The following is a 25,793-nucleotide window of genomic DNA, read 5'->3' on the forward strand; positions in this document are numbered from 1 at the left end:
TATAAATAAAAAAACTACTAAACATTGCAAATGCCGACCGTCCGAGGGCTGTATAGCCAGTCAAGGTTGTTAAAAACTCCCATCATCATCATTGGAAATTAAAGTTAAAACGACAAATATACCAATTGAATAAAAAATATTGCATTAAAATGACAAGTTATACCAATTGAATAAAAAATATTGAATTTGAATGACAAATCATACCATTTGAATAAAAAATATTGCATTTAAATGAAAAAATATACCATTTAAATAAAAAAAATATTGCATTTAAATGAAGAAATATACCAATTAAATAAAAAAAAAATTGCATTTAAATGAAGAAATATACCAATTAAATAAAGAATATTGCATTTAAATGAAAAAATATACCAATATTGCATTTAAATGGATAATATCAAATTTTTGCAACCAATACCATGCCATAGTTAAGCCTGTATTACTGTGGTTGTCGTTTGTTGCAGTGTATCATATTTGTTTTTCGTTCATTGTTTTGTACATAAATCAGGCCGTTCTTTTTTTTTCGTTTGAATTCTTTTACATTTGTCATTTCGGGGCCTTTTATAGCTAACTATGCGGTATGGGTTTGGCTCATTGTTGAAGGCCGTACGGTGACCTATAGTTGCTAACTTCTATGTCATTAGGTCTCTGGTGGAGAACTGTCTCATTGGCAATCAAACCATATCTTCTTATTTTTTATAATCACGAGAATACCAGATGAAGGTTGTTCGGAAACAATTTAGAGATAACTGTATTGTATTTGAAGCTTTGCGGACGTCCATCGGTAGTTTTACTGTCGCAAATTTAGTTTACCTGGCGACGCGTATGCAAAATAAACAAATCATTCAATTTTAGTCATTATTTCTGTGTAAAATTTTCATTAAACGAAAATTCCGCGAAATGATGTTATCTTCTTTGGCGCCTAAACTAGGTGACGTCATGGGTGTGCTTCCGACATCACACGTAAACACCAGGCTGCCGTTTCATAAAACAATCGCTAATAACGATTACCGTTAATTTTAGCGTGTAACTAACGACTACATAACGATGACGTCTACGTGCGTTTCATAAAGCATACGCAGAAGAATCGTTAGATTTTTTGATCGCTAGACAATCGCTATTTATTTATAGCACGGGAATCCCCGAAAACAGCATTCTTTTTCATTGGAGGTATGTAACATAGAATTTAGCAGACGAAAATACGTACAACACTCTCTGACTATGGAAATACAAAAAATTAAAAGTCCGCCGAGAAAACCTCACTTTTCGAGTGAGGAGGTGGATATCATTGTGGAGGGAGTGCAAGAGAACTATTCTCTTCTTTTTGGAGCACTCTCTCCCAATTTAGACCTTCATAAAAAGAAGGCAATCTGGTCAAGTATTGTTCAGAAGTATGTTAACACACCGATATTTTAAATAGACACAAATTGAATTAAAAACAAACAAATGAGTATAACAAAGTTTGATCTTTTAATAATTTGTCAGATGAATGCAAACACTAAATTGGTAAAACAAAATCAGTCAAGTGCCTGTGCCCCAGATATATCTAAAGTCCTCTAATAATATGTCAATGTTTTTCATTATCCAAAAATCTCGGAAACGGGAAGGACCGCTTTTGATATGTCTTTTAAATATGCACACTAGCTTCCTGTTTTTGCTGTTTACACTTTCTTCAAACACAATTTTATTGACTTAATCTACCTCGACACTTATGCTCACATTACATGATTAGTACTACAGTAGCAGTGGAAAATTTATTCAGATAGTGGTTGATGTCTGGGACTATTATACCATAGATGTATAAATTTTATACATCTATGGTTATACTAACGGGACTGGAAACTGATCGATCTGTTGAGATAATTTACATTAGTATAATAGTCCCAGTTGATGTGTCACGTAAAAAGAGGCGATGGATACCAAACGGTCATTCACATGCACTCATAAGTCGAAAAAATAAACCCTGCAAACTGCAACGCAAATCATAGCTAGAAAAGAAAAGTCTTAAAAAGACAAACAGACAAAACAACAGTTCACTTGTCTATAGTAATGTCAGATAAAAACCAACATATAAAACCTAAGAATGAGCAACACGAACCCCAACAAAAACTGGGTGATCTCAGATTCTCCTGAAGATTGTGAACACATCTATAACAAAAATTTTCAATATTATACCAATGGAAAGTTTGGGACTGTGTAACTTGCAAGTTGAATTATTCATTGAATGCTACAAAATGGACAAAACTTCATCTTTTATTTCATTGAACTTTATTTATGAATGCTTCAAAATATATCAAGAGTATTATACATGTACATGTACATATTCACGTTAACTTGCAAAAGGTCAATTTCTACCAGACATATATGTTTTAAATACACCTTGAGAGTGTAAGCCTGAATTGGTGTTACTCATTTACACCAAGAGATATTATTATTAATACAGGTTAATAGTTTTCAATAATTAGCTGATTAGGAGGGTGTGTTTCACGAATTTAACCATATATAACTAAAAGCATGATAAATGCAGGATATCCAATTTCATTTGACAACATCTTGGTGTAAACCTATATGTTACTCTTAATCAAGAAATATTTGTTATAAGCAAATACATTTTCATCAAATATATGGAAGTTACAGCTCTTTTTTTTTCTCTCATCTAAATAGAGTCAATTCAATTAGTTCTGTTGTAAGAACTACACCAGAGGTGAAACACAAATGGCAGGATTTGCAACTCAAATCAAAGAAAAAGGAGGCAGAAAGATTCAAGCTCCAGAATCTGACAGGTGGTGGACCAGCACCAACTGCTTTAACACCACTTGAGTCAAAGGTTAATTGATTGAATTATTTTGTTGTTTTAATTATTGTTGTACATGTAGTTCAAACAATATTGTTATCAATATAAAAGAATGGAACAGAATTTTATTAACATTGAAAATTTCAATAAGTAATAATCACAAATGGTAAATTCAATCCTTAGATATATCATGTACTATTATATCATTTCAATTTTGTGTGATTTTAGTGCTCATGAGAATAATATTGCGATGGATTCTTAGACTTTACAATTATATATAACATGTTGTACCAGCTATTTAAAAAGTAAAACTGATGAATTTACCATGTTTATAACAGATATGATATTACAGTATATATTAAAAAGAAGACACATTACAGTATAATATCTCTGGCTAACTTTCAAATCAATTTGAACAAGTTGCATCTCACATTGTTATGAATCATTTATTAAACATCATGAAATACAGATATAAAGTGTATACCAATTGAATTGAATATAGTAATAAAAGATTGACAATAGAAATTAGATAAATGAATATATATATATAGGATACTATGGAGGATACTATGGAGAATATTATGAACAATTTTATATTGTAATCATGGTAATAGACAAAATGTGAATATTCATATTGAATATAAATATTTGGTGCATTTTCAGCATTATTTTTTTTTCCTATTTTATGCACAGCGTGGACAAATTTTAAAAACTTTTCAATATATATATATATATACATTTATTTACAGGTTATTTCTATCATTCCCAGAGTTGCCTGCTATGGAATTACTGGTGGTATTGACACCGACAGTGGTAAGTTAAACATGTTATATGAATCTATATTGAATTTACTTAGGCCAAATAAAATAATATGTGCCTTTCCTATTAAATCTTTGAAAAAAAGGGTAAGTAGGTAGATAGGGAATTTTTTTATTTTACAATAGTTTTTACATTGAGTTTTTGGGAGAGAAATTCTGACATTAACTTGAAAAATGACCAAAAAACCGTTAAGGTAGGCTATTTCTAAGCTTAAAATATAGGGTAGGTAGGGAAAAAGGAAACACACATATTTTTTTTATTTGGCCTTATCATACCTGGGTTAATATTTTTTGGTGAGTTGTTAATAGCAATAGTGCTGTCTAAGTCAGGAAACATAATTAAGCTCTACATATTCATACACAAAGTTAGTCAAATACACAATGTTATGTTCAGCTTCAATAGCACTATTAATTCTTTATATAGCTTATATACATTGTATGTTGTGTAGTGAGAATATTGAAACAGGGTATTAATAAATGAGACAGAAACCCAACAATACAAGGTGCAAAATTTATATTGAAGGTATGAAAGATAACTTGAACAATTTAAATTTAATGACTTCTGATTTTTTGTAACACTCATAAAAAAAAGGGTATTTTTAAACTATTAATACAATGGCATTTCATTACAGTATGCATATATGTAACAAGTAATACAATTCGTTTAAATAACGAATACCTTCATGTACAATATATAGACCCAAGTTTATTTTCTTAATTCTGATAAGCATATCTTTTTGTTTTTCATTGATAGCATTAGTGTCCTCTGTACAGATGCCAGATTTACCTGTTTCTGAGAGTAAGTATGAACATGAACTTATACAATTGCACTGCTGAATAGAAGATAACATATCTGACTTATATTTTATTTAGGGTTTATTAAGTCCTGTACAATTTAAGAGACCTGCTTTATCAGACAAATTTTTTGTTGTTTAAAAAACATGTAAAAACAGTGTTGATACAAAATAAAAACACTTTCGTATAAAAAATAACTTACGGTATAGTCAAATCCTTACTAGAAAAATAAGTCTATGTTAAAGTTAAAGAAGATCATTCATGGATTAGTGAGTAGTCACTGAAATGTTTACGTATTTAAAAAAAAACATGAACGGAAACCAGCTAAAACAAACAAATTAAATTTATTGTAGTAGTTTATCATGTATTTGATTATTTTAATAGATGAAAATACAGACCCAACTGGAAGTGCAGATGACACTGTTGAAATATTGATAGACATGTCAACAGGAAAGGAAATCATAAGTAATTCATACATATATACTTTCCTACTTAAAAACAAAATTCCTAAATACTTCATTAAATTAAAAAGATCAAAATGTATCTGTGTCATAAAGGCTTTCTACATTTCTTTTATATATTTAAGAGTTGTCTCTCTTTTTGTTTTAATTTTCCGGTAGAAAAAAAATCCCAAAATTTTTTATTAGTTTGGGCTTGGACTATTGGTTTTATAGTCGCATGTTTGGGTGCACAATGTTTTGTTATTGTTTAGGATTAAATTTAAAAAAAAAAAAAAAAATTCAGTGTCCTTAGAGACAGGAAATATTCAATTAATACATAATCTTGATACTAGTCATTATGATATGTAACTTTATCATATACTTATAGCAAATAACATATAATTTTTACAGTATGATAACAGCATTGAATTTACGTGAATTCCATATTTTTTCGAAATGATGTTTAGCGGGCTGATATGAAAAATTTATCACATGCTTAGATTATTATCACATGCCTTTCCGTAACATCGCATGGCATTCCGGCGATACTAGGCAAATTCCGGAAAAAACACCTCAATGGTACGTTTTAAGTGAAAAACATTACAATTAAAGTAGGGTACAAACAGTTATTACGAGACAGGATAATATAATATGTAAAATAAAAAAAAAAAAATATTGTTCAAATAAATGCATTTTTAAATGTTTCCAGCATAATTTAGAAAGTTACTTTACAAATTTTTTTACAAAATTTTCCAAACAGTGTTCATTATGTTTTGTTGATTTTTTTTATCGTCAATATAAAAATATATCATGCTGTTGTTTTATTTCCCCCTCTGTTCAGGCATATGTTAGAAAGATTTCATATCGAATGTACTAAATTTGGCATCCCACGTCCGTAAACTTTTCACTTTTTGAACTTCTACGTGGGAACCACTAAAAAGGATCAATATATTAAACTGTTATTTTTCTCTATTATTGAAGCATATGATAAAAAGATCATAACATGTCATTTTTCATATCAGATGTATGTTCAGCCCTCGAGCCTTCGGCTCTTGGGCTGATATTGAACCTTGGGCTGATAATACATCTGATATGAAAAATGCCATGTAATAATCTGATATTATATCTGCACTTGTACATGTTTGCGATTAAGAAGCTTATGAATATATTATATAGTATGGAAGCTTAAAAATTGTTTCATTGGTTTTTATTTTTAATTCTCAGTTAATGAAAATGAAGTGACTCTTTGTGGAAATGACAGCAGACCCAAAGAACGAACATCACCACCATCAAAGAATAGGACTGGTATGTCTAGTATATAGTCAGCAGTATATGAGCTTTATTCTTAATTCAGAATGTTAATGGTATCTTTTTCAGTGAAATTTTTATATCATTTTTTTTTTATTTTTTAGGAAATATTGAATTAATAGTATAATTTTCAAGGCAATGCAGAAACAGGAATTATATTTACATAATGACAAGTATAAAAATAAGGAGATTGGGAATGACACAACTATCCGCCACAGTTTAGATAAAGGGGATGTAAGCTATAATAGGCAAACTTACAGCCTTCAACAATGAAATAAAAACCCATATTGTATAGTCGTCTTTTTAAGGATTGACTGTTACATTTTTTCTGCTAATGAAGAAATAACATTTAAAATGTGCACATGGAATATAGCATAGCTGGTTATTTAAAAGTGTGCATAACATTTGTGATGTATTTCTAGTAGACAGAAAAAATGTTACAGTCATTCCTTATAATTCCATTTTATCCTTAACAACAAAAAATACACTTAGTATATACCTGAGAGTACTCAATGTTGTTTTGAAAAACAATGGAAGAAATAATTGTGAAAAACATAAACATTGAATCAACTGCATAATATTAAAGACATCAAAATTTTCATATGTACTATTTCCACAGCAATTGTTCCCTGACATTTATTTAAAGTAATTGCTTTGCTGGCCTAAACACATTCAGCCTAGATGTTTATTAATTTGTTACATAAAAAATGTAATGATAAGTTTCAATGTAGGAAGTAAAATATTTTTAAATCAATAATTTAATAAATATTATCCCATTTAATTTTTTTTTTAGGAAAGACAGTGGAATGCGTTGCTGATTCCACCAGTAGACTGTTAATGATAGAAGAGGAAAAGATTAAATTGAAAAAAAGAAAAATAGAGTTAATGGAAGAAAGCAATGAATTGGAAAAAAAGAAACTGAAATTTTTGGAACTTATATCAGAAAAGTTATCTGTGATTAATTAGGTCAAAGTTTAAATATTTATAAAATTTTAAGACGGTTAGACCCCCCTTCATTTGCGCCATTTCATAGGTGATACAGGTAACATATAACGAGAAAGTTGCATATTCATTGCTTTATCATGAATAAGATTTGTTTCTACAGTATTTCTCCTGGATAATTGTTCATACTCATTTCTAATACAAATCTGAGGTTTAGAATTATAAAGTGTTCACATGCTAAAGGTGTAAAGATGGACATTGTCAGTTCAGAGACAAACAGAGGAAATGAGTCTTTTTTTTTATTATCACACATACGGTACATAGATTATTGTATGCATTATATTAAAAATCAAACCATAAAACTTGAAAGCCAGAATAACAACTGATATGGACAGAATTATAATTTTACTATAGTGTAAAATGCTTAGAACTGTCTCGTAATTTTACTCTTTTTTAAAAGTTCAAAGTAACAGAACTGTGCTTTAATGAAGTTTTAACATAACTCGTATGGTTTTATGCTGACTGATTTCTGAGGAATATGTTTTATTATGCAAACAAAAATTGTCTTTACCATTAAAAGTCTTTTTTGAAATAATATAAATTTTTTATACTATTTACCTGTATTCACCTGTATTATTGGAATAAATGAAAGGTTTTTATTTTTGGCGCAAATGAAATATGGTTTGAGGCGCAAATGAAATGCCAATTGGTGCAAAAGCAAAGCACCGCAACATGCCAAGATACTAGATACATAGGCTAATAATATGATAATTCATAAGGGGTCAATCTCTTCACAAGCATTATAAAATAGTAATATGGATTCCTACACTGCAACAAATGTGTTACGATATTTCTCAACTCGAGACAGTTAAATTTATTATTTAAAGCGCGAGGCTTGCAAAGCTTTTTGGTTAATTAAAATTTAACTGTTGAGAGTGGCGAAATATCGTAATACACAAGTTATAGTGTAGGAATCTGTTTCTCTAATGATTTTCCCCTCTTTTTCCAAGATTTTAAGAAAGTTGTGTTGTATATATGCAACGTCATCAGGCATGGTCGCCTTTTTTTCATGATGTCACAATAGGAAAATTCAGAAGAAACCAAGAAATCTCGATTTCATAATCAAATTTCGACTAATCATTTGACGATAACAGATATTTCACGAGTGAGGAGAAATATTTTGCTCACACCGCTCAAGAAATGTGAAAATAGCACAAAAATTAGAGAAATATATTTTTTAAACTATTGACAAAATATAAACAAGTTTTTTAAGTGTTTAAATAGACATCATTTAACCGAACATTTTCCTATTTATCATATAAATAAAAGATAAATCTATATATACCGGTGAATCACCTAGTGGTCATTTTCAAACTATGTCTAAAGGAAAAGATGAGAAAATGCATATATCTTAAAAGTGATGGACATCCCTACCCCTAAATCGTATATTTTCTGGTTTGTCATATCTTGATAAATTTAATGGGATATGAAATAGTCTTCAATGGATAGATATTAATTGGGGCTTACTATGGGAGACTTAAAAAAAAGGTCAATAAGATAAAATATTTTTTCTTCAAAATATGCTCCCATTGTGTCATTATCCAAATAAATATAAAGTACAATTAATCTGTAATAGCTGGCTTGATATAAAACTCTTCTGTCTATTAATTTTATTTGTAGATTAATAAAGGTAATGTCACTCTGTGAAATATTCTTAAACTACCGGTAACAATTTAAAATTATGGTTTTGCACTATGTGTATCATGTTTAGTTGAACCTTTGTCTTACAAGTGAGGCACGTGTGTTTATACCATCATTGAAAACATCTGGTTGCTCATGATCATCCTCATTATTGTCATCTTCGAGCAGTTCATCCAACTGTGGAATAGACTTGTCTATGCAAATGTTGTGAAGTATGAAGCATGCTACAACAATGTTGGTACATTTTTTTGGGATGAAATGTAGGCATCCAGTGGTTTTGTGTAAGCACCTGTAAAGATAAATTAATCGTTTACTTAAAAATTGAATGTAAAAAGTACTTATATGTAAAAAAAATATTATGGTCACTTTCAAATGAACCTGTATATTTTATAACACATTAGTCACAACAGCTTTGGTTTTAATCACATTTTCTGTTTGTCTAATAAAATTTAGTTTACATTTATTTATGCAACACAACTTTTCACATCCTATGTATTTAGATAAAATAATAATTCATTTTAACTACTTAAAAAATTCATTCTTTGTACTGCACTCGTTCTATTTGAGCAGTCAAAATGCGTTGACCGTATATTTCTATGTCATATACAGTCACTGACCTGATATGACTTTTCCTCATGAATATTTAAATAGAAATTGCCGAAATTATAATTAATTATTCAAACGACCAATTCAACCTGTTCTTGTTTCCAATGTATACAACGACTCAAACTTATTTCTTTTGCAATTTTTAGAAAAAAAACAAATTTCACTTGTTAATTTTTTTGGTTTGCAAACTATAAATCATTATGTTTTATGCTTATTGTTGATATTTTAGTTCATTCTCAAACAAATTCGTTCACCATCGATTGCGGGTTTCAACAGGTAATGTACATTTCATTGTGTTGTATATTTCTCCACCTGCATGATATGATGCCTTTTTATACGACCGCAAAAAATTTTTGCGGTCGTATATTGGTATGACGTTGGCGTCGTCGTCGTCGTCGTCCGAAGACACATTGGTTTTCGCACTCTAACTTTAGTTTAAGTGAATGGATCTCTTTGAAATTTTACCATAAGGTTCAATACCACAAAAGGAAGGTGGGGATCGATTTTGGTGGTTATGGTACCAACAGTTAAGGAATTAGGGGCCAAAAAAGGGCCAAAAATAAGCATTTTCTAGTTTCCAGACAATAACTGTGTTACGGTGTATGGATCTCTCTGAAATTATACTACAAGTTTCCATACCACAAAGGGATGGTTAGGATTTGCTTTGGGGGGTTATGGCTCAAACCGTTTAGGAATAAGGGGCAAAAAAGGGGGGAAAACAAGGTTGTCCTGGTTAATGGACAAATACTTTAGTACAAAACATAATTTAAAGCAGTGTAAGGGAGATAAATCAAATACATCATTGAAATTATCTCCCTTACACTGCTTTTAAATTATGTATAAAATAATGGTTAATGAACAATTAAGATAATTTAAAACAGTGTAAGGGAGGTAATCCAAATACAACGTTTTGGTTACTTCCCTTACACTGCTTTTAAATTATGTTTAAAGAAATGCATATTTATAAAGGAAGACCAGTAAAAATATCTGCTTATGTTGCATCTTTTTTTTTTTTACAAAAAAATCCATATGAAAGATTTGAAACAATATTTTAAATTCTATTATAAAATAGATTAAGTTAGCACTATGGTAAATTTAAATGGGTAATTATGGTTGCAAACTCCATTGGCAATTTGAATTGAGATTATGACCATATCTTGAGGGAAAGAATTTTTTTGGGGGAAAAAAAGGGGGGGGGGTAAAAAGAAATTGTGGGGGGTCAATTTTTTCTCATTTCAGATTTCAGAAATTAAAAAGAAATATTCTTCAAATATTATTTTTTTTTCAAATTTCAGATATTGAAAAATTTCAAGAAGTAAACTTTAATTGCACAGTATGGTGCATTAGATTTGTAAAATCTTTGACCACATTTATTTATTTGTTATGCCGAATCTAATCGTGTATTTAGATTTTTAATTTTGGGTCCAGTTTTCAAATTGGTCTACATTAAGGTTCAAAGGGTCCAAAATTAAACTTTGTTTGATTTTAACAAAAATTGAATTCTTGGGGTTCTTTGATATGCTGAATCTAAACATGTGTTTAGATTTTTGATTATGGGCCCAGTTTTCAAGTTTGTCCAAGTTGGGGTCCAAAATTAAACTTTGTTTGATTTCAACAAAAAATGAATATATGGGGTTCTTTGATATGCTGAATCTAACCATGTATTTTGATTTTGGACATTGGACCATAATAGGTAAATTAAAAAAAATCAAGTTCTTAGACCACATTCTTTCTGTGTCAGAAACCTATGCTGTGTCAAATATTTAATCACAATCCAAATTCAGAGCTGTATCAAGCTTGAATGTTGTGTCCATACTTGCCCCAACTGTTCAGGGTACGACTTCTGCGATCGTATCAAGCTGCGCCCAGCGAAGCATTTTATTATAAAAGGGGGAAGTTTCCCAATATTTAAATCAAATAATAACATTAACACAATAAACAACAATTGAAAATGTTTTTTTTTAGATTGCAGTATAAAGACAATAATAGTGCATTGACTTGACATATCAACGATATAAGGATTCAGCTCGGCAGAGCCTTGCATTTCCCCGTTTCTAAGCCTCATCCTTATATCGTTGATATGTCAAGTCATTGCACTATTATTGTCTATGTATAATACATGTTTTGATAATTGATTAATGTACTTGACAATCAAAATAAAAGAACTGTATTGATGCATTGCAATATTAGTGAAATGGTTTTATTCCTTTGCTTTCTTCTATGTGTTTTACTGTGCATATACTGATTACGTTATTCAGTGTGCACCACATTTTTGATGTTATTTCTTCATAGACAGAAGAAATATTACAGTCATTCCTGAAATATTGAGAAAAATCCTGTTTAATTCATAAATGTTCAAAATGTAATAAAAACATTGCAATAATTTCTCAATTTACAGTTAAACCAATATAATTTGTTCATTATTGACTCAATTTTGTACATCTTTTTAAGTTTATTCAAATGAATTATGAAATTTAGATACTAGTAAATATCAACTTGTTATACTGTTTGTGGCAGTTCCTTACAACAATCATCTGTGTAAAGATTTCCCATACATCAGTCAGGGGTACTACTTGTACAAGTAATTTTTATTTACTTGAAGAAGTAAATATAAATATACTTATATGAATAAATTTGTAGGATACTTATACAAGTGTATTTTATTAACTTGTATATATATAGGTAAATTATTTTTTGACTTAGTTAAGTCCCTTAGACATTCAGATTTTGTATACTTATATAAGTAAAAAAAGTCATCATGTCTTCTTATTACTTGTACAAGTTGTACCACAGGATGTACATGTTTACAATTTTTATACCTAAACCTGGATTTCAGAAGTCCAAAGGCTCTCTCAATTACATTCCTGGTACTTTTATGACATCTGTTGTATTTTTCTTCTCCATTTGATGATGGATTTAAGAAGGGTGTTAACAGCCATGGTTTAAGGGGATACCCTGAGTCACCCAAAAGCCAGCCATCTACCTGCTTGTTCTCGAATTTTTCATTTAAAGAGCAATTCTGCATTATGAAGCTGTCATGGGTATTTCCAGGCCATTTTGCAACTACATTGGTAAATCTGAAATAAGAAGGCCATATGTCATACTTATACGTAAGAAAACATTTTTTTTAATCTTGTACACGGTCCCAATCCCCACAATATACAAACAAACCAAGCAAGCAAGCTAACCAAAGTCTTGATATACATGCATTGGCAAATTATCTGTAAATCAATAAAAACCTGCTGACAAATAGCAATCATGTCGCATCTTTGCTTGTGATGTTCAAAATTACCACCGATAAGTTGTACTTTACTTTTTTACATAAAAAAAGTTTGTTGTTTAAGAATATGCATTGCCAGCTGAAGCACGCCTCTATCCCAATCTGGGTCTGTTCACCCTGATTTATGTTTGCCCTATTGGCCTAATAGCTGTTCTCCCAGGGTCAAATCGCCATAATTTTTTTCGAGCCTGCGACTTAAGTTGCAGAAAGCTCGACATAGGGATAGTGATCCGACAGCGACGTGGATGGTGGCGGTGTTAACTAACTGCTTAAAAGCTTCATATTTTTGAAGGTGGAAGACCTGAATGCTTCATACTTTGTATATAGATGCCTTATGTTAGGAAGTTTCTGTCTGTCACATGTCCATTGTCCTTGACCTCATTTTCATGGTTCAGTGACTACTTGAAAAAAAGTTAACATTTTTTGTAATGTTAATTTCTGTCTTATTATGAGTAATAGGATAACTATATTTAGTATGTGTGTATCTTGCAAGGTCCTCATCCCCGCCGGACAGTTTTTACTTGACCTCGACCTCATATCAGGGATCAGTGAACAAGGTAAAGTTTTGGTGGTCAAGTCCATATCTATGATACTATAAGCAACAGGCATAGTATATTTGGTGCATGGAAGGATTGTAAGGTGTACATGTCCAACTGGCATGTTTCATCTGACCTTGACCTCATTTTCATGGTTCATTGGTCAATCTTTAGTTTTCTTGATTAAGTCTGTTTTTTAGCAACTATAAGCTATAGGTCATCTATATTTAGTGTAATGAATGATTGTAAGATGTACTTCTATTTCTTGTCCGGTTTTTATACGACCGCAAAAATTGAAAATTTTTTGGTCGTATATTGGTATGACGTTGGCGTCGTCGTCGTCGTCGTCGTCTGGCATCGTCCGGCGTCGTCCGAAGACACATTGGTTTTCGCACTCTAACTTTAGTTTAAGTGAATGGATCTCCATGAAATTTTACCATAAGGTTCAATACCACGAAAGGAAGGTTGTGATTGATTTTGGGGGTTATGGTACCAACAGTTAAGGAATTAGGGGCCAAAAAGGGGCCAAAAATAAGCATTTTTGTAACTTCCAGACAATAACTTGTGTGTAAGTGTATGGATCTCTCTGACATTGTACCACAAGGTTCCATATCACAAAGGGAAGGCTGTAATTGATTTTGGGGGTAATTGCCTCAAAATTTTAGGAATTAGGGGCCAAAAAAGGGGCAAAAAACAAGCATTTTTCTAGTTTCATGACAATAACTTGTGTGTAAGTGTTTGGATATTTCTGAAATTGTACTACAAGGTTCCATATCACAAAGGGAAAGCTGGAATTGAGTTTGTGGGTAATTGCCCGAAACGTTTAGGAATAGGGGGCCAAAAAGGGGCCAAAAATAAGCATTTTTCTAGTTTCCAGACAATAACTTGTGTTCAAGTGTATGGATCTCTCTGAAATTGTACTGCAAGGTACCATACCACAAAGGGAAGGCTGGTATTGAGTTTGGGGGTGATGAATCATAAGGGGGTTCAAAAAATTTGGGGGGGGGATTTTTTTTTTTTCTTTTTTTTTCTTTTTTTCCTTTTTTTTTTTCTTTAAAAATTTTCCATTTTAAGTTGGTTATTTCTGATTAATATTTAAAAGCAAATAATAATGATATGGTAGGAGATACACACCAAACAGGATGTGTAAATTATTATATAATAAGTATTGTGCAATAGCAAGAAATTTTCAATTGCACAGTATTGCACAATTGCAAGAAATCTTCAATTGCACAGTATTGCGCAATAGCAAGAAATCTTCAATTGCACAGTATTGCGCAATAGCAAGAAATATCCAATAGCACAATATTGCGCAATAGCAAGAAATTGTCAATTGTACAGTATTGCACAATAGCAAGAAATATTCAATTGCACAGTATTGTGCAAAAGAAGATACTTCGTATAAATTGCTTATTTCTTGATCAATTTCAATGGGGTTTATTCTTGAATTCTTGGGGTTCTTTAATATGCTGAATCTAACCAAGTATTAAGTTTTTGGATTTTGGGCCCCGTTTTTAAATTGGTCCACATTGAGGTCCAAAGGGTCCAAAATTTAACTTTGTTTGATTTCATCAAAAATTGAATTATTGGGGTTCTTTGATATGCTAAATCTTACCATGTATTTAGATTTTTGTACGACCGCAAAAAAATTTTTGTGGTCGTATATTGGTATGACGTTGGCGTCGTCGTCGTCGTCTGGCGTCGTCTGGCGTCGTCCGGCGTCGTCCGAAGACACATTGGTTTTCGCACTCTAACTTTAGTTTAAATGAATGGATCTCTATGAAATTTTACCACAAGGTTCAATACCACAAAAGGAAGGTTGGGATTGATTTTGGGGGTTATGGTACCAACAGTAAAGGAATTAGGGGCCAAAAAGGGGCCAAAAATAAGCATTTTTGTTACTTCCAGACATAACTTGTGTGTTAGTGTATGGATCTCTCTGACATTGTACCACAAGGTTCTATATCACAAAAGGAACGCTGGGATTGATTTTGGGGGTAATTGCCTCAAAAGTTTAGAAATTAGGGGCCAAAAAGGGGCAAAAAACAAGCATTTTTGTAGTTTCATGACAATAACTTGTGTGTAAGTGTATAGATCTTTCTGAAATTGTACTACAAGGTTCCATATCACAAAGGGAAAGCTGGAATTGAGTTTGGGGGTAAATGCCGAAACGTTTAGGAATTGGGGGCCAAAAAGGGGCCAAAAATAAGCATTTTTCTAGTTTCCAGACAATAACTTGTGTTCAACTGTATGGATCTCTCTAAAATTGTACTGCAAGGTACCATACCACAAAGGGAAGGCTGGGATTGATGATGGGGGTAATTGCCTAAATATTTTAGAAATTAGGGGCCAAAAAGGGGCAAAAAACAAGCATTTTTGTAGTTTCAGGACAATAACTTGTGAGTAAGTGTATGGATCTTTATGAAATTGTACTACAAGGTTCCATATCACAAAGGGAAAGCTGGGTTTGAGTTTGTGGGTAATTGCCCTAAACGTTTAGGAATTTGGGGCCAAAAAGGGGCCAAAAAACACATTTTTCTAGTCTCAAGACAATAACTTGTGTTCAAGTGTATGGATCTCTCTGAAATTGTACTGCAAGGTACCATACCACAAAGGGAAGGCTGGGATTAAGTTTGGGGGTGATGAATCATAAGGGGGTTCAAAAAATGTGGGGGGGGGGGGGTTTCCTTTTTTTTTTCTTTTAAAATTTTCCATTTTAAGTTGGTTATTTCTGATTTATATTTAAAAGCAAATAATAATGATATGGTAGGAGATACACACCAAACAGGATGTGTAAATTATTATATAATAAGTATTGTGCAATAGCAAGAAATTTTCAATTGCACAGTATTGCACAATAGCAAGAAATCTTCAATTGCACAGTATTGCGCAATAGCAAGAAATCTTCAATTGCACAGTATTGCGCAATAGCAAGAAATATCCAATAGCACAATATTGCGCAATAGCAAGAAATTGTCAATTGTACAGTATTGCGCAATAGCAAGAAATATTTAATTGCACAGTATTGTGCAAAAGAAGATACTTCGTATAAATTGCTTATTTCTTGACCAATTTCAATGGGGTTTTATTCTTGAATTCTTGGGGTTCTTTAATATGCTGAATCTAACCGTGTATTTAGTTTTTGGATTTTGGGCCCCGTTTTTAAATTGGTCCACATTGAGGTCCAAAGGGTCCAAAATTAAACTTTGTTTGATTTCATCAAAAATTGAATTATTGGGGTTCTTTGATATGCCGAATCTAACCGTGTATTTAAATTCTTAATTTTTGGTTCCGTTTTCAAATTGGTCTACATTAAGTTCCAAAGGGTCCAAAATTAAACTTAGTTTGATTTTAACAAAAATTAATTTCTTAGGGTTCTTTGATATGCTGAATCTAAACATGTATTTAGATTTTTGATTATGAAATCAAACAAAGTTTAATTTTGGACCCTTTTGACCTCAATGTGGACAAAGTTGATAACGGGGCCCAAAAATCAAAAATCTAAATACATGGTTAGATTCAGCATATCAAAGAACCCCATATATTCAATTTTTGTTGAAATCAAACAAAGTTTAATTTGGACCCCGATTTGGACCAACTTTGTCCACATTGAGGTCAAAAGGGTCCAAAATTAAACTTTGTTTGATTTCATCAAAAATTGAATTCTTGGGGTTCTTTGATATGCTGAATCTAACCATGTATTTAGATTTTGGATATTGGACCATAATAGGTGAATGTCCAATTTAAAATTTTTAAGTTCTTAGACCACATTTATTCTGTGTCAAAAACCTATGCTGTGTCAAATATTTAATCACAATCCAAATGCAAAGCTGTATCAAGCTTGAATGTTGTGTCCATACTTGCCCCAACTGTTCAGGGTTCGACCTCTGCGGTCGTATCAAGCTGCGCCCTGCGGAGCATTTTATTATAACCTTGACCTCAATTTTGGGATCATTTCAAGTTTATGTGATAGTTGTAGTAAAGCTTTATATTTAGGACTATCAACATAATATCAAATTAAATAACGTCCGGTCAGAATGGGGACGTTAAATCCGATGCCTCGTGTAAAGAGAGTGCCACGCTCTTTGCACGTTAAGAACCCTTGCAACAACTCTTTGAGGGGTCCGTAGGTGACCTGTTGCAAGGCTAAATTTCTGTCCCTATCCAATATACCCTCATTTCCCGTGGCAGTCTAAATTTCTCCGACCTTAATCCCTTAATCTATTACAGAACCTACCTATTGTATTTATTGTGAACTTGTTCTCGTCCTGAATATGCATGAAATATTTGCCACTGGACGTTAAGCAACCAACAATCAATCAATCAAATTAAATACCAATGGTTAATAAAGAAGGCGACACATTTCAGCGTATGTACTCTTGTTATTTCTTTCGCATTATTGTTTAATCATAATTGAACAGAGTATGTTAAAGTTTGTTTAAAATCACCGAATATTTGTATTGCTGCAACCAAATAATTAATTTCCTATAATCTGCATAGTACTTAAAATACAGAGATGACAATGTATTATTTTATGACTTGTCATTTATCTTTATTGATATTTTTAACAATTTTAATTAGTCTAGTCAGTCAATTTATGCAGTACAATAATAAATGAATGTATGAATCCTCTTCATGATATACAATTCGTACATGTTAATCAAAACAAAAGTTTTTTTTTTTTTATAAATCCATTAAAGACAATTATGATTATTACAACAATCAGTGAGAACTATTACTATGAACAATTCAGTGCTCCAAAACAGGGCAATAACTTTAGAATCTTTCCATGTATTTTCACGAATTTAGAGAATTTATATCATATTAATATCTGAGTAAATTTATTTCACTTTAATAACTGTATTAATGATTATTTTTTTTATATTAGTAAGCAGAATGAACCCAGGGCGAAGGACTCTATGGGCTCACTAACTCAGGGCGAGCATGTAATAAGGGTGAACGAACCTGATACCCCTCGATCCGGGTGCGGGATTTTCTCGCTGTATTAAAGACAGATTGGTCGGGTTGTTGTCTCTTTGACACATTCCTATTTTCAATTCTCAATTCTATTTCAAATATTATCGCTTTCCCAAACGAAACTTCGCATGTAGAAAACAATGGTTTACTCACAATATGTGTGACTAGTTTAAATATATAATTATGTACCATTGGTGTATTTACTATCTTACAGTTTACGATATAAAGAATTAATTGGCAAATAGTCAAACTTAGCTCTTGCCTGTTGATCAAACTAAGATATTATCTACATGTACTTGGGCAAAACAGAGACATATAATACTGGGCTGGGACGAAAAAGAGGTATGAATAGGCGGGCACATACATGCCCGTGTGGATTTTGGATACCTGATGTGTCAAATTCCAACTTGACAACAGCCTGGTCACTGAATGACGTGTTCCATTCTTATTTGCTATTGATTAAGACAACACACATCGTTGAAGGCCATATATGGATACCTTTAGATGCTAACATCTACTTTATTTGTTATATTGATATCTACACAAATTTATAAACAAATACAGACCCATAAGAATATTATTTTTGATTTATGGTATAAAATTCTATTGATGGTTATATATGTATAAAATTAATAATCACATGTATGCTGATACATTGGACTATGCAAATGGGAGAATGTATCCTCTTTTTTTCATAGCTGGACGACTTCTTTTATGAAGGGGATTTGATAGCTTAAAAACAATTTCAGGCGCCGTACAATACGAACTTAATGTCTATGTTAAATAAATTGATTAATACTGTTTTACTTTACGTCTGTGACATTTATATATGGGAATAATGAAAAGTAAAATGTTTGGCACCAAATTAGATCAATGAAAAGGTCTAAATCTAATTCACTCAGTGCTTTTCATGTGGGTTATATTTCGTATTTCTACGCAGTCTCTGTTGCTATTTCTTTACCTTTGTCAACTCTTAAATTCTAGAATTATACCGATTGAAATTGCAGGGTATTATTTATTTGAGAGGTATAAGTAAGCAGCCACGATCAATTAATTATACTGTTTTATTTGTTATGCCCCACCTGCGATAGTAGAGGGGCGTTATGTTTTCTGGTCTGAGCGTCCGTTCGTCTGTTCGTTCGTCCGTCTGTCCCGTTTCAGGTTGAAGTTTTAAGTTAAGGTAGTTTTTGATGAAGTTGAAGTCCAATCAACTTAAAACACATGTTCCTTATGATATGATAATTCTAATTTAATTACCAAATTAGATTTTTCAACAATTTTACTTTATAGTCCACTGAACATAGAAAATGATAGTGCGAGTGGGGCATACATGTCACTATGGACACATTCTTGTTTTAAATCATTATTAAACTGCTGAAGTTTTAGAAATATGCCTGTTCATATCGCAAACTACTATTTTGGTTAGTAGCATATCTATGCAGTCTCTTTATTCATGGCCCTTTACAGCTTGCTATTCCCTGCGAGTCAAGACTCCGTGTTTAAGGAAGTACTTTGACCTATAATGCTTTACCTTTACAAATTATGAACTGCATGGATAGAGAGTTGTCTCATTGGCAATCATACCAAATCGTCTTATATCTATATATCTGTTGTAAATACCTAACAAACGTAATTTTTTTTTAAATCATTTTCATATATATATTATTTACACCTCAATGTTATTTTGACCGGAGTAAATTTGGTTTGACAAACAAACATTCCCTAATAAAACACGCGGACGTGACAGAAGACACCATAATATAGCGTCAACAGTAAATAATGGATCTAAATCGTTGGTAAACGTTTTTTTAATCATAACTTGATATGAAATGAGTCCGGACATATTTGTTGTTTTTTTATACTAGTAATTCACCATTTAAGTACATAGCACTCTCAGTGTCGTCTACTAGAAGAAAGAAAGTATTTTATTCACTGTGTCTAAACTACCCCGGCAAAAAATGTTTGGACTCGATAGTATCTAATGTCCGGTACGGTGACGGACAATCAACAGACAGAGAAAAGGTAGAAATTCTGTTTATTTATTTGTTTTTTAATGATATTGAAGAATAAACATACACATATAACTATTTTCGATTGTGTGATGTAATATTTTCTACAACCGTTCTAGATTAATGGAGAAATAAGTAAAAAGGCACATGAAAATGGTGAATTGAGTGAATCTTGCTACGAATTTGTTTAATTTCTTTTTAAATTGTGCACATTTTACGGAAAGAAAAGTACGGAAAGAAAGATATTAACACAGAGATTGCATGGCTAGTCACTATGAGCACCTCAATATTTGCATTTCTGTGCATGGAACGAAAGAAATGGGTCATGTCAAAATGGAAGGACCCTGTTTCGTCAATGTTGTTTATTACACAAGGACCCTGTTTTGTCTCAGTATAGGACCCGGTTTTGTTTTGTTTTGAAACCACAAATTTATGAAAAGCTACGTTAGCACGGATCAGGACATTGCCAATTGGAAGAAATTAAATATTTGAGTCAAAAAGATGTTATAAAGATGTTATTGCAATACAAACATGTGTTAAAATATATTTCAAACGGGAACTTTTCGAAATAGGGAGTAGACATTTTTGAATGCTATACGTATACCTTATTGATCTTATCTTCGAACTAAGTTTAAATGGAAATAAATACTTTATATCATGTACTTACATTAATTCCTTATGATAGAAAAAAGAAGATGTGGTGTGATTGCCAATGAGACAACTCGTCACAAGAGATCAAATGACACAGAAATTAACAACTATAAGTCGCCGTACGGCCTTCAACATTGAACAAAGCTCATACAACATAGTCAGCTATAAAAGGCCCCGAAATGACAAGTGTAAAACAATTCAAACGAGGAAACTAACGGCCTAATTTATGTACAAAAAAATTAACGAAAAACAAATATGTAACACAACAACAAACGACAACCACTGAAATACAGGCTCCTGGCTTGGGACAGGTAAATATATACAGAATGTGGCGGGGTTAAACATCTTAGCGGGATCCCAACCCTCCCCCTAACCTAAGAATTTGGTGTAACATGCATGCAGTAAAACATAAGAACGAACTATAAAAATCAGTTGAAAAAGGCTTAAGTCATCAGATGGATACAAATAGAAATACATCTCACAAATGTTTGTTTGTTTTCTATACTACTGTAATGATGTAAAAATAAGATGTGGAATGATTGTGTTACCATATCAATTTATCAAAAGAGTAAGGATAGTATGCTCTACTACACTATACGCTATGTTTACAATATATTTACTCATTCGTTCATCCATTGACGGACAGTGAGAGAAAAAGCTCCGTTTTGAAGGCCGTACTTTGACCTATAATGGTTTACTTTTACAAATTGTGACTTGGATGGAGAGTTGTCTCATTGGCACTCATACCACATCTTCTTATATCTATTAGAACGTTTTGGATATCTCAATCAAAATGGTTGCCTTTCGAACGTGTATTTTATGTCCGCTTCGAAATACACATGTTCTAAACTTCCCCATTAGAAACAAAATAATTCTATCATGCCATGCTCTACGCTCATTTTAACATAGGTAAAGTTGGTTTGCAACATTATAACGTCCAATATCTTCGTCTTCGTCTTCGTAGAACAACCTAATTGGCAATTTAGCCCGTGAAAAATGACAATGAGACAGCTTTCCATCAGAGACCAAATGACGTAAAAGTTAACAAATATAGAACACCGTATGGCATCCAACAATGAGAAACGTCCATACGGCATAGCAAGCTAAAAAAAAAGGCCCTGAAATGAAAACTGTAAAAAAAAACTAATGTGGAAACTAGCGACCTAGATTTAAGTACAAAATAAGAAACGAAAAACAAATACATGTATGATATATAGCAACAAAAGACAACAAACGATTTACAGGCTCCTGAATTCGGTACTAGTACATACAGAATTGCGAGGTTGAACGTGTAAGCCCCCCCCCCACGCTCCCCCTCCAAAAAAAAAAAGAAAAAAAAAAGTGGTATAACAGCACAATATATGAACAAACTATAAAATTCAGTGAGTTGAAAAAGGCTTAACTCATTTGACTACAGAGCCCCTATAGTAAATATGCGATTGGTGGCTGTCTCTGTTTTTTCGTCTTTTATTAAATTTTATGATGGTATACTATAATGTTACATTATATCAGTGGCGGATCCAGGGGAGTGGAGGGAGTACGCCGACCCCTCCCGCCCTTTTGGTGGCTAGAAATAATTATTTTATCATGTTTTTTACGATTTATATATGATTTTTTATTAAGCATAAAATCGTTAAAAAAAATTTCCCCTTGCTACGCTCGGCGGTATAAAATCCGTTTATGAATACGCCCCTTTCAAAAATCATGGCCTCGGTCCGCCCTTGCATATTGACAATTTTAAACTTGACCAAATTGCTTAACTTGTAGAACATTTGTCAATGTACGATAATCATTATACAATGAAGAGATAAACCTATATATAATAGTTGTACTATATAGGGCAGTTGTAAACAACTTGATACTAGTGCATTAAAGAATTTGTTAATGTTAAAAAAAAAAGAAGAAAAAAGAGAGAGAGATAAACATCGTTTATTTATAAAAATTACTAATCAAATAATCATTATTGCAATTTCCGGATGGCCTAAGACTTTTATACTAATTTATACTTAGTATTATTGTAACAAGGAGGGGTAAACAGTTTTTTATCGCACTATTATTGTGATCCTTTGCGCCGCCTGGAAATTCCTTTTCTTGGGCGATTCTGCATGCACATACATTTGTCTTATTCTCTTGCTTTATAATGAACGTTTAGTTTCAGAATATTTATTTTCAAACGATTATACTGTCTTCCCTTTAAGTAGAGCGGAACACTAAGATAACCATCTTGTCCCAGAAAATCACATATCAAATGTGCGTCCTTAAATTTTCAAGGCCGTACACTAATTAAGTTTGAACACTTAAATTTACATAGATGATATAAAAAAATCTAATTCCGTTTCAAAACCTTCATTTCTTTTTAATTTTTCCTTTTTTTTATACAAAAAAAAATTGAAATTTGCTTTGTTCTAATATAGCAGAAATTCAAGTGTTTACGGATGCAAAAAGGTTATTAGTTATCCTCTGAAAGAAAATGTTTTTTAACGATCCCTCAAACTGCTGTTGAACGCCATATTTCAATTTTCGTCATGCGATTATGCATTATTTTCTATGACAAAACAGGGTCTGCTTTGTGAAATTTAAGAACAAAACCGGGTCGTACACATTGACAAAACCGGGTGCTTCGATTTTGACATGACCCACTTCTTTCATTCCATGCACAGACATGCAAATATTGAGGCGATCATAGTGAAAAGTCTTGAAATCTCCGTGTTAATATCTTTCTTTCCGTACCTTTCTTTCCGTACAATGTGCTCAATTAAAAGAGAAATTAAACAAATTCGAGGCAGGGTTCACTCAATTCACCATTTTGATGTGCATTTTTACTTATTTCTCCATAAATCTAGAACGGTGGTAGAAAATATTACATCACACAATCGAAAATAGTTATATGTGTATGTATATTCTTCAATATCATTAAAACAACATATAAATAAACAGAATTTCTACATTTCTCTGTCTGTTGATTGTCCGTCACCGTACCGGACATTAGATACTATTGAGTCCAAACATTTTTCGCCGGGGTAGTTTAGATACAGTGTTATTGCTGAAAGACATAATCTTCCAAGTTCCGTCTTATGTTTATCTGACGGAAGATACACTTTAATTTACAAGCCTTTATTAATCTATGTCTCCATATAATAAAGGAGATATTTGTGGAAGAGTTTATTTTATATTAGAGCACAGGACTTGTATACTTACTTCATTTTGGCATCACAAATGGCTTGCACATTCAAGCTGTGAAAATTTTTCCTACATACAAAAATCTGCTCGTCCTCACTCGGTCTAATTATTGGTATCAACGTACCGTCAACTGCACCAACAACATTCGGCATACCAGACATTGTATAAAAGTCATGCTTGATTTCTCTCAAAGAAGGTTGGTCAACAGGGAATTTTATTTTGTGTAGAAGAGTTGTAACAAGAGAAAGTGTAACAGATGATATAATGCTGCTAACCGAAGAACGACTTATGCCATGGATATCTCCTATCTCAGACAGGAACCCCCCCTTTGCATAGTACCTTAAAGTTGTCAAAACTTTATGCAAAGGGGGGATGGCAAAGTTTCTCAGTGTCGGCCTTTCTAAGTGAGGGGCAAGCACATCTACCAATTCAAAAATACTTTGTCTGTCTAAACGATATCTTGAAATTATTTCTATGTCATTCAGATTGTCCATAATGTTAGTTCTATCTCTAAATACTCTTTCCCTGCGCAGTGCCCTGCGTTCATTGTGTCTAAAAATTAATAAGGCGACGGCCATCTTTGACGCTGCGATTAATCTGCGATAGGTTCAAGTACACGCTAATAACGTTCGCGATTTGCACGCAATGTACGACCATCGCAAAGTACGATTGTTTTATGAAACGGAATTTTAGCGTTACGTTTGGTTAACGATCAAACGTACGCTAACGATTGCTTTATGAAACGGCAGCCGGGCGTTTTCTGGCTGCCGTTTCATAAAACAATCGCTAATAACGACAAACGTAGATTTTAGCGTGTAACTAACGACTACATAACGATTACGTTTACGTGCGTTTCATAAAGCATACGTAGACGAATCGTTAGATTTTTCGATCGTTAGACAATCGCTATTTATTTTTAGAACGGGAATCCCCGGATATCGCGCTCTTTGTCGTTGGAGAAAAATATGCTAGCTAGGACTATTATACTAACGGGACTGGAAACTGATCGATCTGTTGAGATTTCATTGCACCGATAGCGGATTATTGATTTTTTTGTTTGATTGACAGCTTATATATCGTGTCACGTAGTAAATGAGCATTCGGTACATAAATGTAAACAATAGATTTCGGCAAACAAGTCAGCATATATATAATACTGTTAAAATTGGTGGATTTGAAATAAAAAAATAATTATCAAATTAACTAGTTTAAATGCAAAATATATATATTGTTTACGAAGTAGTCAATATATTAGTGTTGAAAATAAACAAGATATAGTCGAAATGCCGGCGCTTTTACTTGACCGCTAAGAAAACAACATGTCAAAGGTTAACAGATCATAATTAATCCTGATAAAAACAATAAGTGTGCAATAAAAACAATGTTTACAATTTCAGTTCATAATTAATTCATATTACAAAAGTTAGTTTAATAGTCCCAGATGCTAGTAAACGACTGAGAGTAAAAAAAAAGACTCCAAGTACAAGAAATCCCAATTTTAAATGTTTCCTCCAACGAGGTAGACTTAATAAAATTGTTTCCTATTTATTAAAGAATAATTCATGCAAGTCCTAGATTAGTTGGACATTTTCACATGACACACGATTTATTTTTGCGTAGGCTACGCGTACATTTGTACCCGCAACCGATTTTATAATAAACTGTCATATGATCGGGAATAAAACGTGAAAGATACACGAAAAATATCGGCTATTTCCTGACTTTGTGAATTCAGTGAAGATAATGGCAAATAATA

At 32.3% G+C, this 25,793-nt stretch overlaps 2 protein-coding genes across 2 annotated transcripts; one reads left to right on the forward strand and one right to left on the reverse strand.

Annotated features, from left to right (window-relative positions):
- The first annotated feature begins 2,582 nt into the window (after positions 1-2,582).
- On the forward strand, positions 2,583-8,514 carry LOC127706991 (uncharacterized). The gene is made up of 6 exons (XM_052211755.1): positions 2,583-2,827; positions 3,544-3,607; positions 4,367-4,411; positions 4,792-4,872; positions 6,072-6,152; positions 6,949-8,514. Exons 3-6 carry the CDS (start codon positions 4,387-4,389, stop codon positions 7,119-7,121), a joined length of 360 nt encoding a protein of 119 aa, XP_052067715.1. The 5' UTR covers positions 2,583-2,827; positions 3,544-3,607; positions 4,367-4,386; the 3' UTR covers positions 7,122-8,514.
- A 144-nt stretch (positions 8,515-8,658) lies between these two features.
- Positions 8,659-24,780, reverse strand: LOC127706670 (putative nuclease HARBI1). Its single transcript, XM_052211327.1, has 3 exons — positions 24,056-24,780; positions 12,224-12,514; positions 8,659-9,087 (listed from the first exon to the last, which is right to left on the reverse strand). The coding sequence occupies exons 1-3, from the start codon at positions 24,613-24,615 to the stop codon at positions 8,865-8,867; spliced, it is 1,074 nt and encodes a 357-aa protein (XP_052067287.1). The 5' UTR covers positions 24,616-24,780; the 3' UTR covers positions 8,659-8,864.
- Positions 24,781-25,793: the final 1,013 nt, after the last annotated feature.

The sequence above is a fragment of the Mytilus californianus genome, unplaced genomic scaffold (assembly GCF_021869535.1).
Source record: "Mytilus californianus isolate M0D057914Y unplaced genomic scaffold, xbMytCali1.0.p SCAF_6, whole genome shotgun sequence".
NCBI lineage: Eukaryota > Metazoa > Mollusca > Bivalvia > Mytilida > Mytilidae > Mytilus > Mytilus californianus.

Excerpts from the sequence above, each read along its gene's own strand:
- LOC127706991 (XM_052211755.1), top strand. The coding sequence starts at position 4,387 with ATGCCAGATTTACCTGTTTCTGAGA. Across the intron at positions 4,412-4,791 it reads AGATTTACCTGTTTCTGAGA|ATGAAAATACAGACCCAACT; the intron begins GTAAGTATGAAC and ends TTATTTTAATAG. Across the intron at positions 4,873-6,071 it reads AACAGGAAAGGAAATCATAA|TTAATGAAAATGAAGTGACT; the intron begins GTAATTCATACA and ends TTTAATTCTCAG.
- LOC127706670 (XM_052211327.1), bottom strand. The coding sequence starts at position 24,615 with ATGGCCGTCGCCTTATTAATTTTTAGACACAATGAACGCAGGGCACTG. Across the intron at positions 12,515-24,055 it reads ATTTGTGATGCCAAAATGAA|GTATAAGTATGACATATGGC; the intron begins GTAAGTATACAA and ends ATGTTTTCTTAC. Across the intron at positions 9,088-12,223 it reads CTTCTGAAATCCAGGTTTAG|GTGCTTACACAAAACCACTG; the intron begins GTATAAAAATTG and ends TTATCTTTACAG.